The following is a 14,395-nucleotide window of genomic DNA, read 5'->3' as shown; positions in this document are numbered from 1 at the left end:
CCCTTCTCATCCCTTGCCTCGCAGAGGGAGAAGCTGAAGCCGAGTGGCTCCAGGACGCAGGTCTGTCCGACCTCCTCGGGGACCATGCCTCGGAGAACGACAACATCGTGCTGCTCTCCACCCTGACCAAGACCCAGGCTGCTGCTGTGCAGCGGCGCTTGGATACCTACTCCCGGTCTCGGAGGAGGAAGAACAAGCATCCTGTGCGTGATGTCCGAGACATTTTTGGAGTGGTCAGCTCTGAGGTATGTTGATTTAGTGGGAACTTTGTAGCTGGGGTCTAGGGCTACTTTCATTTCCAAATAGATGACTTCAACTTTTGAGCTGAAATGAAGCCGAGATTATAGAAATTCTGCATCCAGGTTGCGGCGTTGAGAAATCACTACAAAACCTGCAGATCCATAAGCTTCCTAGAGACTGCTGGAGGACTTCTGCAGCATTGAAGCCTTGTGGAGCACTGGCATCGTTTGGAGCCCTCTTGTGTTTTCTTTATTCCAGTGACATGTTAAGTCATTATTAACCAAAAAAAATAACACCAAATAACACCAGCTTTGTGTTCAGCAAATTGAGCTTAAACCTAATTCAGTTCAGCTGTGACTTGAGTGGAAGCAGCTCAGCCTGTAAGAGCACAGGCAGTGATAAGTCAGAGTAATTTGGATTTTGATTTCCATCAGTGTTTTGAGATGGATTTGCAGTTCACCTCCTGTCCACCTCTGTCATGAGCTGCTCTCAGGCATCAAAGCTGTTGGTGTTTCTATCAGAACCTTTCTACATACTTCCCTTTATTACTGCTCAGTGTGGCCTGTTTACACAGCAGCTGGGTGAAGGTGCTCTGGCGTTACTCAGTGTATGTTGTGTGATTAAGCCAGGCGCTGAATGAATTGGTTCTGCTTTCATGGCAAGCTCACCAGTTGTGCACCTACTCTAAAGACAGAACACGTCTTCTGTGCAGGTGAACTGTTTTGTCCATTTGCCGTGATTTTGCACAGGTTCCTGTTAACTTTCAGTCCTTGATCCACAGCTCCATGTCGTGAGCATGTTCTTGGAAAGCTGCTGACTTCTGGTAATAGAATAAGCTTTCCTGTATTCTAACTAGTTCTAGCAAAAGTAAGATTTTTAACAGAATTGCTTGCCCAAATGCCTTCTTGTACTTTTAAAGATTCACTTCTCTCTCTGGACATGAAGAGGTGGGTTACTATGAAGCCCATGAAGGGAAGCTTTTAGGTGCTGATGTCTACTTAATGTGTTCTTTCTCATGAAAGATCTTGTGATCACAGGCAATGGGTAGATCCCATGCAGCATGGTTGGTCCACTGTTTGTTAGCCCCTCAAAGCATGAACTAAAAGGGGGAAATTGGCCACTGATTGTGTGAGAGGAAGAATTGGCCTAATGATGTGCAAATTTATCACAAATACTGTCTATGAGACAGTCATCTGTTTTCTACCTGCCTGCCAAATCCTCTAATTATCGTTCTTCGTTTCAGAGTAGTCTTGTAGCCCTGAGCTTGAGCAGCATTTTCTTAGGCTAGCAGGCAATGCCAGGTGTGTTGTGGTTTTGTTTCCCCTGCCAAAATCGGATTATCTTATAATAACTTCTGTTTTGTGTGCATAAATGTGTTCTGATTTATTTTTCAGGAGACAGCAGCACAGAAAGAGGAGTCCAGCCCAGATCAGTTGTGGCACAATCTACGGACTTCAAACATCCAGAGAAGTAAGAAGGAAGTTTTAAAATGTAGAGTAGGATTGGAAGGGGAGTAGGATCTGAAGTAGGGTTGGAACCAGAAGGGAAGTTATGCTAATCTGCGCTCTGAAACGTTGGCCTTGTTTGTGTTGTTTTTTTTATACATGCTTATCCACGATTGTGGATTTAGTAAATTTTTCCAGGCTCTAGTGTTGTTAGGAATTGCTGCTCAAACTGATAACTGTCACTCTTCAAGAAAGCAATTAGAAGATGCAAATAAAATCACCCTAGCAAAGATCATGTGGTGAAAGCCTATAAATGCCATACGCAATTGTGTAAAGAGAAGTTAGCCATAGCTATGTCATTTAATTTAAGGCCATGCTCATGTCTTACCCGTGGTCTGGTGATTGTAGCTGTAATGTTGTGGCTTTAAGCTAATCTTGCCCTGCTGATGAGTCTCAGGACTGTGCTATGACAACACTCTCTTCAAATGTTAATATACTTTCTAAGCTTCATCCTTTGGCTTTCTGAAATTCAAGACATTTTCTCCTCTGTAGCAGAAACCCAGGATTACTCCTGCAGAGTTCGAAACCCTGGGAAAGAGGAGCTGTTCAACATGGATGTCGCCTACTCGGAGCAAGCGGCGGTCCTGCTCAAGGGATCGTTCCTGTCTGAATCCAGGAGGTTAAAGGATGGAAATGCCCTAACTGTAAGCACTGAAGGAATTTTTCCTGTTAGAATTTATTAGCTCCCTTCTAGTGTAGTGAGGTACAGGACATTTGATTCAACTGTTGGAACTATCCTCTATGGATAGTGTTGGAACAGGTCTGTATCAGGTAGGTATTTTGGGACAGGTAATGCGGTTATCCTTGTGGTGTTGGGCAAGGATAACTGTTGTGTAGTGAAGGGTCAAAAGAAGTAGTACTTGTGTGTGAAACTAGCTTTCTGATTTGAATCTGGGTCATTTCCACTGCAAAGAGGAGAATAACTGGACTTTCTTCCTTGTGATGCTAACAGTTCTCTTCCTTGCCAATGTACTGGACTGCTTCCAAAGCTCAAGTAGATCGTGGTGGGTATCAGGCTGTCTTTAGACAAATTGGGACATCCAATACAATTAAAGGGCAATGCTGAAAAGGGAAAATATTTATTCAGCTGTGGGTTGAGTAGAAGTAGGATTAGTTTGGGGCATTTCCTGGTGTTGAAAACAAGAAAGTGAATAGATGCCTGGTTGTGGTAAGGAATGATAAAAATGCAGTAAAACTTGATACCGGTGGGATTAGTAATGACACTTGTGCTGAACCGTGTGTGTGTGTTTTCCCTTAGAAATTTAAGATCCCCAAGGGCAGACTAGGAGTGACCAGGATAGGAGATCTATCTGCTCAGGACATGAAGAAGATCCCCACACTGGCCCTTATTGAACTAACAGCTCTCTGTGATGTTTTGGGCTTTGAGCTGAAGAGAAACAAGGCAGCAAAATTGAAAACAACAGGTTAGTTGTATTTCATCTTGATTTTCTTTTTGGGGGTGTATTTTTTAGATTGATCTTTTTATAGGTTTGTGTTTAAAATGTTAGAACAGAGAGGATCTTTGATAAGAATCCTTGTGACAGGTGTTTTTTCCTTGGTCAGAATTTCTCCTGGAAGTCACTGGATTATAACATCAAGACCTAGCACCACATTTATCTCTGACTGTCAAATGCACCTGTCCTGTTAACTGTTCCTCTCTTTTTGTCACATACCTACACTTATAAAATGTGCCCTCTTAGTCAGCAGTGGTGGATATATCCCTGACATCTGTATTAGTGGAGATACAGACTTATAACATGCTGTTTCTGTTGTAGAGAAAAGACTCTTTGGAGTTCCACTCAACACTCTGTTGGAAAATGACCAAAAACTGCTCCCCAACACCAAGGTCCCTCTGTTACTTCAGGCAGTAAGTTCCCTTCTGGTTTCATTTGTGTCTCTGATCCTCAGAGTTAGGAAGCCTGTGGTAAGGAAGGGCTGACTTCTCATCCTCTGTTCCTAAGAGCTTTCTTTTTTCCCCTTCTAATAGCTGCTGTCCTGCTTGGAGAAGAGAGGACTTGAAACAGAGGGCATTTTGAGAGTTTCTGGATCCCAGACCAGAATCAAGGTATGAGCTCTCTAGTAGTGTTTGAAAGTATCAGAGGTGATCAGGGAGCATGTTGCTGGAGCAAGTATCTAAATAACCCGAACTGTCTCATCTCCCTTCCCAGTACAACTAGAACCATCCGTTGCGGGGAAATCTGTGAGTGTCTGCTGTGAGGGTCTCTGCGCTCTTTTGACTTGATGGGTTGCCCTCCTAGTGCTCAGCTACAGAATTTCCCTTGTATTTGCTTATTAAAGCACATACTAAATTCCATCTTTTTTATAGAGTCTGGAACAGAAGCTAGAAAGGGACTTCTACACTGGCCTTTTCCGCTGGGATGAAGTCCACCAGAATGATGTATCTGGGCTACTGAAAAGATTCATAAGAGAGCTGCCGGCCCCGCTGCTGACAGCAGAGTACCTCCCTGCTTTTGCTGCTGTACAAAGTGAGTCCCTGCTGTGGCTGTTTAGCATCAGTTTGCTGGTTTGTGCTTTTCTTGCAAAGCTCTGCTGGTCGTGGGCTCTCCTGTCAGGTGTGCTGGGAGCCTGTGGATCCGATGGGAGTAGAGAGCATGATATCAACTATAGCCAAACTCACTGTGCCGGGTGCTATATGTGCTATTATGTGTTAGCCTGAGAGTCATAGTCACTGGTGCTCAGTTTAGTACATCTTTGTGTAGGAACACTGTCCTGGAGTCTTAAGTTATGTTCTGTCATTTGAGGCTGCAAGGTTGCTACCATGAATGAGGATAACTTGAGGAATAATGACATGCAGGCTGAGCTGTGGCAACTGGCCAGAGCGCCCAGTCTTGGCTTGTCTGCAGGTAATGCAATGTTCTGCAAGTGCCTTATTTTGAGGTTTGTGCTCCAACAGAAGGCTTGAACGTGTTAAGCTAACTGCTCAAGTGCACAACTTTTTTTTTGTACAAGAAATGGGGAATAATGGGGTCTTTTGATGCCCTACAAGGGCATCACACTTGCTGGTAGACTGTGTACTCTGAAACAAATCAGTGTTCTGGAACATAGGTGCTTCACTTTGTAAGGGCTGTATGAGTTCGATTTACTTCTGTAAAGCAAGGTCTCAAATCCTAGGTGACAAACACTACAATAAGTAATTGCCTTATTCCTTGGGAGATTCCCACGCTCAAAAGAACAGTGTCAGGAGCCTGAATCCTTTGCCCTGTTGTCACTCTCCCTCTCTAGATATTCCAGACCTGAAGCAAAGATTGCAAGCTCTAAACCTTCTGATCCTGATTCTGCCAGAGCCCAACAGAAACACTCTAAAGGTAAGTACCTGTTCTGGATTTAACTGAGAAAACATGATCTTGTTCCAGGGTTTTATTCAAGGAACTCTCTGAGCTTTTGTAAGTAACAGACATCATGCTATTTGGTTTTATTTCACTGACTTGAGAATGGAAACCCGTGATGGGGGAAGCGGGCAAACCTCAAGACTGTGCAGTGAACGTAAGCTGTAAGCACCGTCTGCCTTTTGGGTACATGCTTAGGAGCAGTAGGAATCCATGTGGTCCTGGAGCATCCCGTTTAGAAACGTGCTCTTCCTCTTTGGTGTGTTAAAGCTCTTCACTGTGGAGTGAAAAATGTGTAGGTCTTACGTTGTCTGTGGGCATGCTAAGATATAGGGAAAGAAATTCAGTGTTTTGATTCATGGCTTGTGGTATTATCATCTATGAAGGATAGTTTCAATTTAAGAAAATATATTAAAGCTACTAAGCATATAACTTCCTACCCCTTTCTGGTCAGAAGGCATTTAAAATCTTTTCACCTACTACTTTTTGAAAGAAGAAGTGCTGATGGGACCAGCTTTGCAGGCAGTGCACAACCTCTGCCTTGCTGTACTTTATAAGAACTATCATGTTTGTTGCTGCTGCTTTTTTTTTTTTCTTTCCTCCCGAGTAGTTCAGCTTCCAGGTGATAAAGGCAAGGCTGACTTAGCACCCCGCAAACCTTATTTAGAGTGCAGGAATACATAATCCAGTCAAAGCTGATTTGTCATGCGTCATGGCTTTGGTGGAGGCATGAGGCAGAAGAGATCATCCGAAAGGGTTTATTTTTCCACATCTGGGAATAGGTTTAAGGAGATACTGGGAGAAGGGGAGGTGTTCATCTTTGCATTCTATAGCTTTTACCACTGGACTTTGTAAACTGCCACCTGCCAAGGAGTAAGAGCTCATCTACTTTGCACACAGACTGTCTCTCCTGACCCGTGAATGCTGGACAAACTCTGCTTGGTATGGTTATTTGTTGCTATCCTAGTGCTAGAAATTGGTCACTGAACTTCCTGACTGGAGAAACAGGATTTGCTCGTGGATATCAAGAAAAAAATGAAAATTAAATGATCTCTCCAGCAATTGCCACAATAGGTTTTCTTGAGGACTATTAGTAATTGATGTCTTAAGTCTTTTCCCCTCTCTTTAGGCTCTACTTGAATTTCTCAGCAAAGTGGTTGCCAGGGAGAACAACAACAAAATGAACCTCTGGAACGTTTCCACAGTCATGGCCCCAAACCTCTTCATGCACAAGGGGCTGCCCAACAAGATCCCCGAAGGGAAGGAGAAGCAGCTGGCAGAGGGGGCGGCTGACGTTGTGCGGATGATGATCCATTACCAGGATTTGCTCTGGACAGTAAGTTGCGCGGGTGTTTTGCGCTGTGGTGTAGCAGTATCTTGGTCTGCCTGGAATTGGAATAGGGGAAGGGATAGTCTTGGAAATTTGAGAGGAGTTAAGTGTCTGTAGGCAAAACCTCTGGCTGAGTTCCAAGACTACCTGTTTTCAAGGTATATGGATATTTTATCTATTCAAGGAGCTTCATAAAGTGATGTTTAAGTTCTTAAATGGCATCCTAATCTCTGCTTGGTTTAATTCCTGTCTTCTTCCTTCTTCCCTTCCCAGGTCTCCTCTTTTCTGGTAGCTCAAGTGAGAAAACTGAATGAGAGCAGTAGCAAACGGTACCAGTTTTGTGACAAGCGAATTAAAAATTTGTTGCGGAAGATTCATGCTGATAAAGACAAAGTGGAAAAGAACCAGGCAGAGGTGAGTTAGGGCTTGGAAAAACTGGACCCTTTCATAACAGTGTCAAATACTTTATCATTGTGAGTGCTTTCCTGAGAACTTGGAAAACTGTGAGGAGCAATGCTCTTTACAGAGCAAGAGGGAGAAAAATCTGCAGAACCACGAGAAACAGCTTCCCAGACCCTTTTGGCCAGGTTGTGGCAAACACTGATCCCAACAGCAAGTGTACTAAATAAATTTCAGGCTACAAAACACTTGGTTAAGATGCTGCATTGTTGTAGGAGAAGGGGGAAGAGACCACAAGTGGAAATGCTTGTCTCTACCTCATGTGAAGAACAGAATTCACGTGGCTCTAGATGCCCCATGTGTTTAGACAGATAGGTCTGCTGTGGTAAAGGCGGGCTTATTTTTATGAACTTAAAGCAAAAATTTAGGCTGTTACAGTAGTGTAAAAGTACATTTTTGTATCTTGTTTTCTTTTTGCTCCATAATGCTGCTGATCTGTTTGGGAGGGTTTGAGGATGAGATTCTTGCCACTTAAAAGGAGACAATTAACTTCCCTGATAAATGAAATGGCTCTACCCCTTCTTGTGTTGGTGCAGACTGAGATTTATTTTAAACCAATGTTACTATCAGATCTATTTGTGTATTAAAGTTGGGAAAAGATCCTTGGAGTCATTCTGCCCTTTTTTCGTTGCCACTGTTAGTTGAGTAAGTGTAGGTCTGTGGCAGCTAAGTTACAGTGCTGGATTTTAAGTATTGCATTGCAGTGATGGTGCAACTGGGATGCTCTAAGGGCACGAGCTAGATGGAGTCTGCAGGTAGAAATGATATGTTGAAACCTTAAATGTGCAGAACTGAAGTGCCGGTGCTGGATTTGAACAGCAGAGAGCACCAGCGCACGCTGATGGAGCGCGGTGCTTTTCTCCACAGCCACAACACCGAAGCACAGATCGTTTGTTTATAGTGCTCACCTTGATGCTTCTATAAGCTTCCAGCCTGTAGTATGTGTGGGATAAGAAACAACCTAAATTCTTTGAACAGCTGGCTGGATAGCTTTAATACTTCACACTCTCCAATCTGTCTTGAAACTTGATGTTTTAGCTGATAACCAAGTCTTTCTTTAAGCACTTTCTTCTTTTTGCCTCTGCCTGCCTTGTTCAGCCTTCCAAGATTGTCAAAGTCCACGCTTCGCTTCTCCTGAAGGATTCGCTCGAGGTGCATTTGAACAATGCAACCAGAGTTGCTGATGTCTTGAGGCAGTTTCAAAAGAACCTGGGCCAGAATGGCTGGAATATTGTTAACACTGTCAACCTCCTCAAGTGGTAAATGGCTTTTTCTCTGCTTTAAAAAAAAAAAAAAGGTACCAGGTGGTCTGGGTGGTGTTTTCTGTCCTCTGGCAGGGCTGGTGTGGTGGCACAGCTGTTAGGAGACTGTTCTCTGCTCCTCTACTTTAAGTTTTGGAAGTAGAGTGTTGGATGGGGCAAGCAAATATTAGTTCAAGTGAGTGATTCCATCACTCTGCTCAGGCTGTCAGGAGGCCAGTATAGTGCCCTCTGGGCTGCTGGATGACAAGGGAACTTCAGCAGCCTTGCTGAAGGGAAGGGGAAGTGGAATAACATTGACCCTGCAAAAGAAACCCTCTCTAGCTCTCCTGGAGAAAAACGTCACCTGTGCACATTATTTGCCTGGAGTAGTATTTCCCACATGTGTATGTTAACATAGGGATTTCCTAAAATAAGCTCTGCAATTCCCTCCTGAAATAACCCCAAAAATGAACAGAATTCCTGCCCCACTCTGTCACTAGGCCTGCAGACTGTGTTTAGTAGTAAAGTGTTAATGCATCTCCTGACTGTGTCCCTGGGCAGATGTCTAGACAAGGAGGACGGATGGAAAGTTGGCTGAATATGGGTGAGCTGGTATCTCACTAGCAAGATGAACCAACCATAAGCAATTCTTTTGGAAGAAACATTACTAAACTGCCTAACCTGCCTTTCACAGAGCTTTGGTAACTTCAACGTGTGTTTCTTTCTGCAGTAGCAACTCAATGGAGTGCACAAACTTGCTCCTTTATGAAGTGGGAGGCAATATTGGTAAGTTTGGATGGTAACTGAAAATAAGGACTCTGATATCTAGTTTTTATGCTTAACTTGTGTTAGGAAGGAGTTGTGAAAAGGATGAGATTTGGAGGGGTCTCCAAAAGTTAGAAGACAAATGAAGAAGTGTGGCTTAACCTCACCCACAGCAAACAGCACCTGTCAGAGCTCTTGGGTTGGTAGTTCATGTCTTCCAGCCATGACTGCAAAGCCTTTATAGTGCAAGTATGTGGGAAGGTTGGAGCCTGGACTTCCAAAAATACTGAACACTAATGGATCTTATTCAGCAGCTGCCTGTCAAGAAAGGCAGAAACTCCGGAGTCCAAAAATCTTCACAACAGAGACATGCACAGCTTTGTCCGTTCTAAAAACAAACAAAACCAACCTCCTGTTTAGTTAAACATACTATGTTAAACTCCTTCCCTCAATGATAAAGGTTGATGTTTAGAATTAAGTGTAGAACTTAAAACCATAAACTACATTCATCTAAGTAAAGGACAACTTCATCCTGTGCCACCATAGGCTTTTAATTATGTGCTTCTTGTCTGGGCTTTAAGTGTGATAGGCTGTCACATGGCCCCTGTACTAATGATGGCCGGCTCCAGTGGTGGGTGCTGTCTGCCTTCATCAACTTTATGACAAAAGAACCTCTACTAACTTCTCAAATCATATAGTTAAACAAGTTGCTGATGTTTGTTAGTCACTGATTTCCACTCGTCAATAGGGTCATGTCATCAGGTGGAGAGGAGACAAATAATATGATTGCAGCAGCAGATTAGGGGTGTCTGAACATGGAAAGGAATTATTATGCCCTGTTACAGCTGCTTCTGGAGACTGTCGGTTACTGGAGTGCTTTGGCTGCCTCTTAGTATTTTGCTTAGCGGCATCTGTAGAAGAAAAGCTCTGTCATTAGAAACAATTCAGTCTCTGGATTTGATCCCTAATGTATTTCGTGATGGTTTTCAAGTGCTGCAGTTACTGGATATTAAAGTTAGAGTACCTTTCCACAAAGGTCAAAGCTTGGGCTTAGTATAGTTTTAAGAAACATACATTAATTTTAACATAAATAACTAGAACTTTCCCAGATCAGTGGAAACAGTTCTGCATGGTTATGATATTGAACTTAATGTGAACAAATACCAGTTTTTAGGGGAGGGGGAAAAAAAAACCCAACTAGCAACTGTAGGACTAAGGATATAAGAAGTGCTTTTTTCTGAATCTCTTGTTTTGGTAGGTGAACATTGCCTGGACCCAGACACTTACCTCTTAGACTTGTACCACATCAATCCCCACGCTGAGTGGATAATTAAGCAAAACCCATCTTATCCTCGGATGTTCTAAGGAAAGCGTGAGCAAAATGAAGCATTTGGTTGAAGTTTTTGGAAGGCATGGAAAAGATAGAGATGTTCCTGGTATAGTCACAGACTGGACGATGCTTGTGTCTTTGAAGGAAAACCAGCTTTATTAATACTTCCATGACAGCTGGCTGTGAGAGTACACGAGCCTCCATGCTAACAGGAGTGTTGATAACAAGCAGCAATTATCATTACGTAGCAGAATTTGCAGGGCGTATGATTATTCTTAAACAAAATATCCCCAAAACAAACCCTGCAAACAAAGCTACAGTGAATGTGGGGCAAAGATAGAACGTAAGAGGAGAAACGTCGTCTTGAAGATGGTAGAAGACATCTGTTTCTTCTGGATTTGCTCGCTCTTTCGATGACATCCACATTTTGGAGGAGAGACAGTCGAATGCTGCAGCGGTACTAATGACATCCCTTTGGTGAGATCCACTATTGACTGTTGCCCATCACCAGAAGAAGTTGTGATCCTGGGTTTCACTAATAAGATGCTGTTATTTTCTATGGAGAGTGAAAAAGGATACTTCCAAAAAGGCCAGATGGAATGCGAAGCCAATGTCCTGTATTTAATGACTACAATTAAGTACATATATGCAACACAAGAAAATAACTTTCCTTGGAAAAAGACATGGGATGGACAGCAGCCTTTCAAATGTACAGTGCAGTAGGAGAGGTGCCTGTCCCACAGAGCTCTGATGGTGATGCAAAAACAAATGTACAGGTTGCCATTGAAGATGGTAAAACATACGTTTATTTTGCTGGACAACCTATATATCAATGGATAACCAAGGAAATATTCAGAAATTGATTTGAGGTTAGTAATCTGACCTGGCCACATGAACAGAACTTCTTTTTGGAAGACTCTGTGTGAATGTGTCTGTTTAGAAAAAAAACAAAAAACCCCCAGGATGTGCAGTGGCAGAAATAAGAGGTCCGTGCCTGTATCTGGTCGCACGGTGGGTACTGAATCGAGCCTTTCGCACTCGGACTGCACGTTTTCATCCCCCACGGCACAGAGTGATCCCTGTGGTCTGCAGAGGCGAGGGCAGAGCAGAACGCTGGCACCTCGCGTCACTGCGTAATCGTCACACGGCCTCAGCTCCAGTTAGACCGCGCCGTGCAAGAGGAGTGCAGAAGTGTTGTTTTCCTTTGTGGTGATGCTGAAATACCTCACGTGAGGGAACCTACTGTGCAGTTACAGGGGACAGAACACGCACAGTTTCTGAAAATCCTGACGTCTTTTTTTATGTACTGTTTTAAACACTGTTGGGTATTTATTCACGTGGCAGAAGCAGGGCTGCCCTGCGAGTGTATACTCAAAGTATTTCATTTGCCAAGTCTTAGCTGCACTATAGTGACAATCTCCAGTATTATTTCTTTCGTTTAACTGAACTTGTTTCCATTGCAGGCTGAACTTTCCTTTCTCTGTTTCCATACCCCCCCGCCCCAGGCTGATGTGTAGCTATCCCTATTCATTATCTCAAAGCCCTGGTTTCTGTTGTAAGGGCACTTCATTCTGTGGTTTGTTGTGTGGTTAAATTCTCTTGGTGGTTAAGATCCTTGAGGAACAGGTGAGCCAGAGGCCATATTCTTTCTAACCTGGTGTGAATACCGTATGAGTGCTGCTGATGTCTTGAAATGATGCATATATTAGAGTCTGTCTACTTTTTTTGGTTGAGACGATGCAGATGTACTGGTGGGATCATCTTCATAGCTGGCTTTTTAAGAACCTGTAGTAGAAACTTGCAAAAAAACCACCTCCCAACCCTAACCCAGAACCCTGATGTCAAGACTTCTTGAGGTGCCTCTGTTTTGTAGGGTTTAAATTATGCCTAAAATGGCCTGATTCTTGTGCTTGAGGATGGGTGATTTGTGCCTCTTGAAAGATCAAGCTGCTTTAAAATCGGGCATTAAAAATCGATGGTACCTGTTCACTCATCACTTCTGGAAGTTGTTGTTGCAGTGATGGAGCTTAGCAAAGAGCAAATGCCAGCGATGTGATACTCTAAGAAATACCTATCAGATAAAGGTATCAGTGAGAGAGCCACCTGTTCCTGCTCAGAGATGCTTTGTAAGCTAAATTGCATCCCTGCAAATCACATAACACTGCATTTTTTTCCACCCCTCATACTGGATGTTTTATTAAACATTCTGGCTCCCATACCTATAAGGGGGAAAAGCTACGTCACTGCTTCTGTAAACAACAAACAAGTAGGGTTTTTTTAACACCAAACAATGTGAATCAGTGCTGCGAAAAACAAGGTTGGTGGGAGATTCTCATGAGACAAATATCAGTTCTCAAATATGAAAGGAAACATTAAAAAAACAACAACCAAAAAACCAAACATCTCTTTCCAGATGATGGATATGCTTTTTTATTTTTATTTCCTATCTTTGTACCAAAAAGTATGAATTTTTCAGTCACTGATGTGCAACCTACTTCTGAATGCTGGCTTTTAATAACTTTTTTTACAAATTTTTAATTCTGTATTTAAAATTCATTTATTCAATGAAACAATAAAAATACAGTAAAATCTCTTGGCTCCAGCTTCATGAGTGGCTGAGAATAAGTGAGCATGGTAAATGGCACCATGTCTGTGAATGCCAGCAGGATTTGCCTCATGCCTGAAGAGGGATGTACCTGGGGTCTAAGTGACCTTGACAGCAGTTTCGTGTTACAGCTTCGGGAGAAGTTGCTCTTTGGATGATCCTGATTGAACCAAGCTCTGAAAGAACAATCCAGGAGGAGGAAGAGGAGGTCAGTGTTGGGTTTAGAAAGCCCAGAGAAAGGTTTGGAGCTGGCGGCTTGACAGAGGCTGAAGGTCCATTTGTAAGCACCAAGGATCAGTGAATTCTGAAGGAAGACGAGCTGCTGTTAAAGATGGAAGCCTAAGGAAGGGCAAATGTCCATGTCGCAGGAGAAGTCCCCTTCCCACCCCCTCAGTCCCTTCTCAGCTGAGCTGTGCTCAGTGATGTACGTGCTGGGACGATGAGCCAAGTTGGCCAAGAATAATAGGAATCCAGTCTGAATCTCTGGTTAAATTATGACTAATATTTTAGTGTTCAATAGGCAGTGATGAAATGTGGCATAAATCCACTGCTGTTTGTTTAAAAACAGTAACCGCAGCAGCCTGTCCAGTTGTTACTGATGGAAAAGCAGGACTTGCTATCCCATCCAGAAACAAAGGGAAAGGGAGGAGGATCCAAGCGGCTTTAGAAAGCTTTCAGAGCAATTATCTGCGGAAAACACCAGCTTTATCAAACTCATTTCACCCATTCATCTTCAGTAGTATCAAAGTGCTAATCTCTCCCATCCCCAAGGGCGTTTTTTGATTGATCATTACACAGCTATCTCCCCAGCTCACGACAAAAGCCCAGTATTTATTCTGTATGCAACTTCAGGCCGGGTGTGCTGAGATAACAGCACGGAGCATAAAAGAATCTTGCAAATGCCGGTTGAGCATATTTGTGGATGAAGTGGAACTGAAATACCACGTATTAAAAAAATAAATAATTTGCTTCAGGGAAAAAAAATCTTTGCAGAAATACAGGGTCTTCACAGGAACAAATGACACTTCAACCCTTGAAGGGAAATGCTGTAGGAAAACAACTAAATACACCTCCTGGAGCAAAGTAAGTAAAGGACGGCAAATACTGTTGTAAAAAAAATACAGTTGCATTTGATTAAATGTTTCTTTCCCCTCGTGCACGCCCCAGTGTTGAAACCAAGACAAATGCCGTCTGTGGTTTTGCACGCTAGAGAATGAAGCTTTAAAGTTCTCTCCAAATCCTGTCTGGTCTTGATTGCACATGAGGGTTGCGTGTGTCTTCACCTTGGGGGGAAAAAATGAGAGTCTGTAGTTCAATATTTTAGTTACTAGAAAAGAAAACGCGCAGCTGCACTGACTTAGCTAGGAAATGCTCGGGGCAGGATCAGGTCCTATAGTCTTCCCCAGCAATCTGTGCTCTCTACAAACCCAGGCTTGTGTGCTTTTTTGTGTGTGTGGTGACAAACTCTTTCTCGAAGCAGCTTTGCATTGGGTGACCCTTCCCAGTTTCTCCTTGTCCCGGGGAAGGCAGGTGACCTCACCTGCCAAGATGCTTTTCCACAGCACCTGGACCT

The 14,395-nt window shown here is 43.1% G+C and overlaps 1 protein-coding gene across 1 annotated transcript in view; it reads left to right on the top strand.

The window, feature by feature from the left end:
* The window catches only part of ARHGAP40 (Rho GTPase activating protein 40), a 41,289-nt gene extending 28,568 nt beyond the window's left edge, over positions 1-12,721 (top strand). Inside the window, exons 4-16 of the mRNA XM_068419604.1 lie at positions 25-245; positions 1,635-1,710; positions 2,238-2,389; positions 3,004-3,169; positions 3,521-3,612; positions 3,733-3,810; positions 4,072-4,231; positions 4,989-5,071; positions 6,222-6,428; positions 6,696-6,836; positions 7,980-8,140; positions 8,853-8,908; positions 10,146-12,721. Of these exons, the coding sequence (XP_068275705.1) occupies positions 25-245; positions 1,635-1,710; positions 2,238-2,389; positions 3,004-3,169; positions 3,521-3,612; positions 3,733-3,810; positions 4,072-4,231; positions 4,989-5,071; positions 6,222-6,428; positions 6,696-6,836; positions 7,980-8,140; positions 8,853-8,908; positions 10,146-10,252 (1,700 nt within the window). The 3' untranslated portion in view covers positions 10,253-12,721. The remainder of the gene's footprint in view (positions 1-24; positions 246-1,634; positions 1,711-2,237; positions 2,390-3,003; positions 3,170-3,520; positions 3,613-3,732; positions 3,811-4,071; positions 4,232-4,988; positions 5,072-6,221; positions 6,429-6,695; positions 6,837-7,979; positions 8,141-8,852; positions 8,909-10,145) is intronic.
* The last annotated feature ends 1,674 nt before the right edge of the window (positions 12,722-14,395 follow it).

The sequence above is a fragment of the Nyctibius grandis genome, chromosome 28 (genome assembly GCF_013368605.1).
Source record: "Nyctibius grandis isolate bNycGra1 chromosome 28, bNycGra1.pri, whole genome shotgun sequence".
In the NCBI taxonomy this organism is placed as follows: domain Eukaryota; kingdom Metazoa; phylum Chordata; class Aves; order Nyctibiiformes; family Nyctibiidae; genus Nyctibius; species Nyctibius grandis.
The sequence above is the reverse complement of the archived record's forward strand: the minus strand, read 5'-3'. Positions and strand labels throughout refer to the sequence as shown.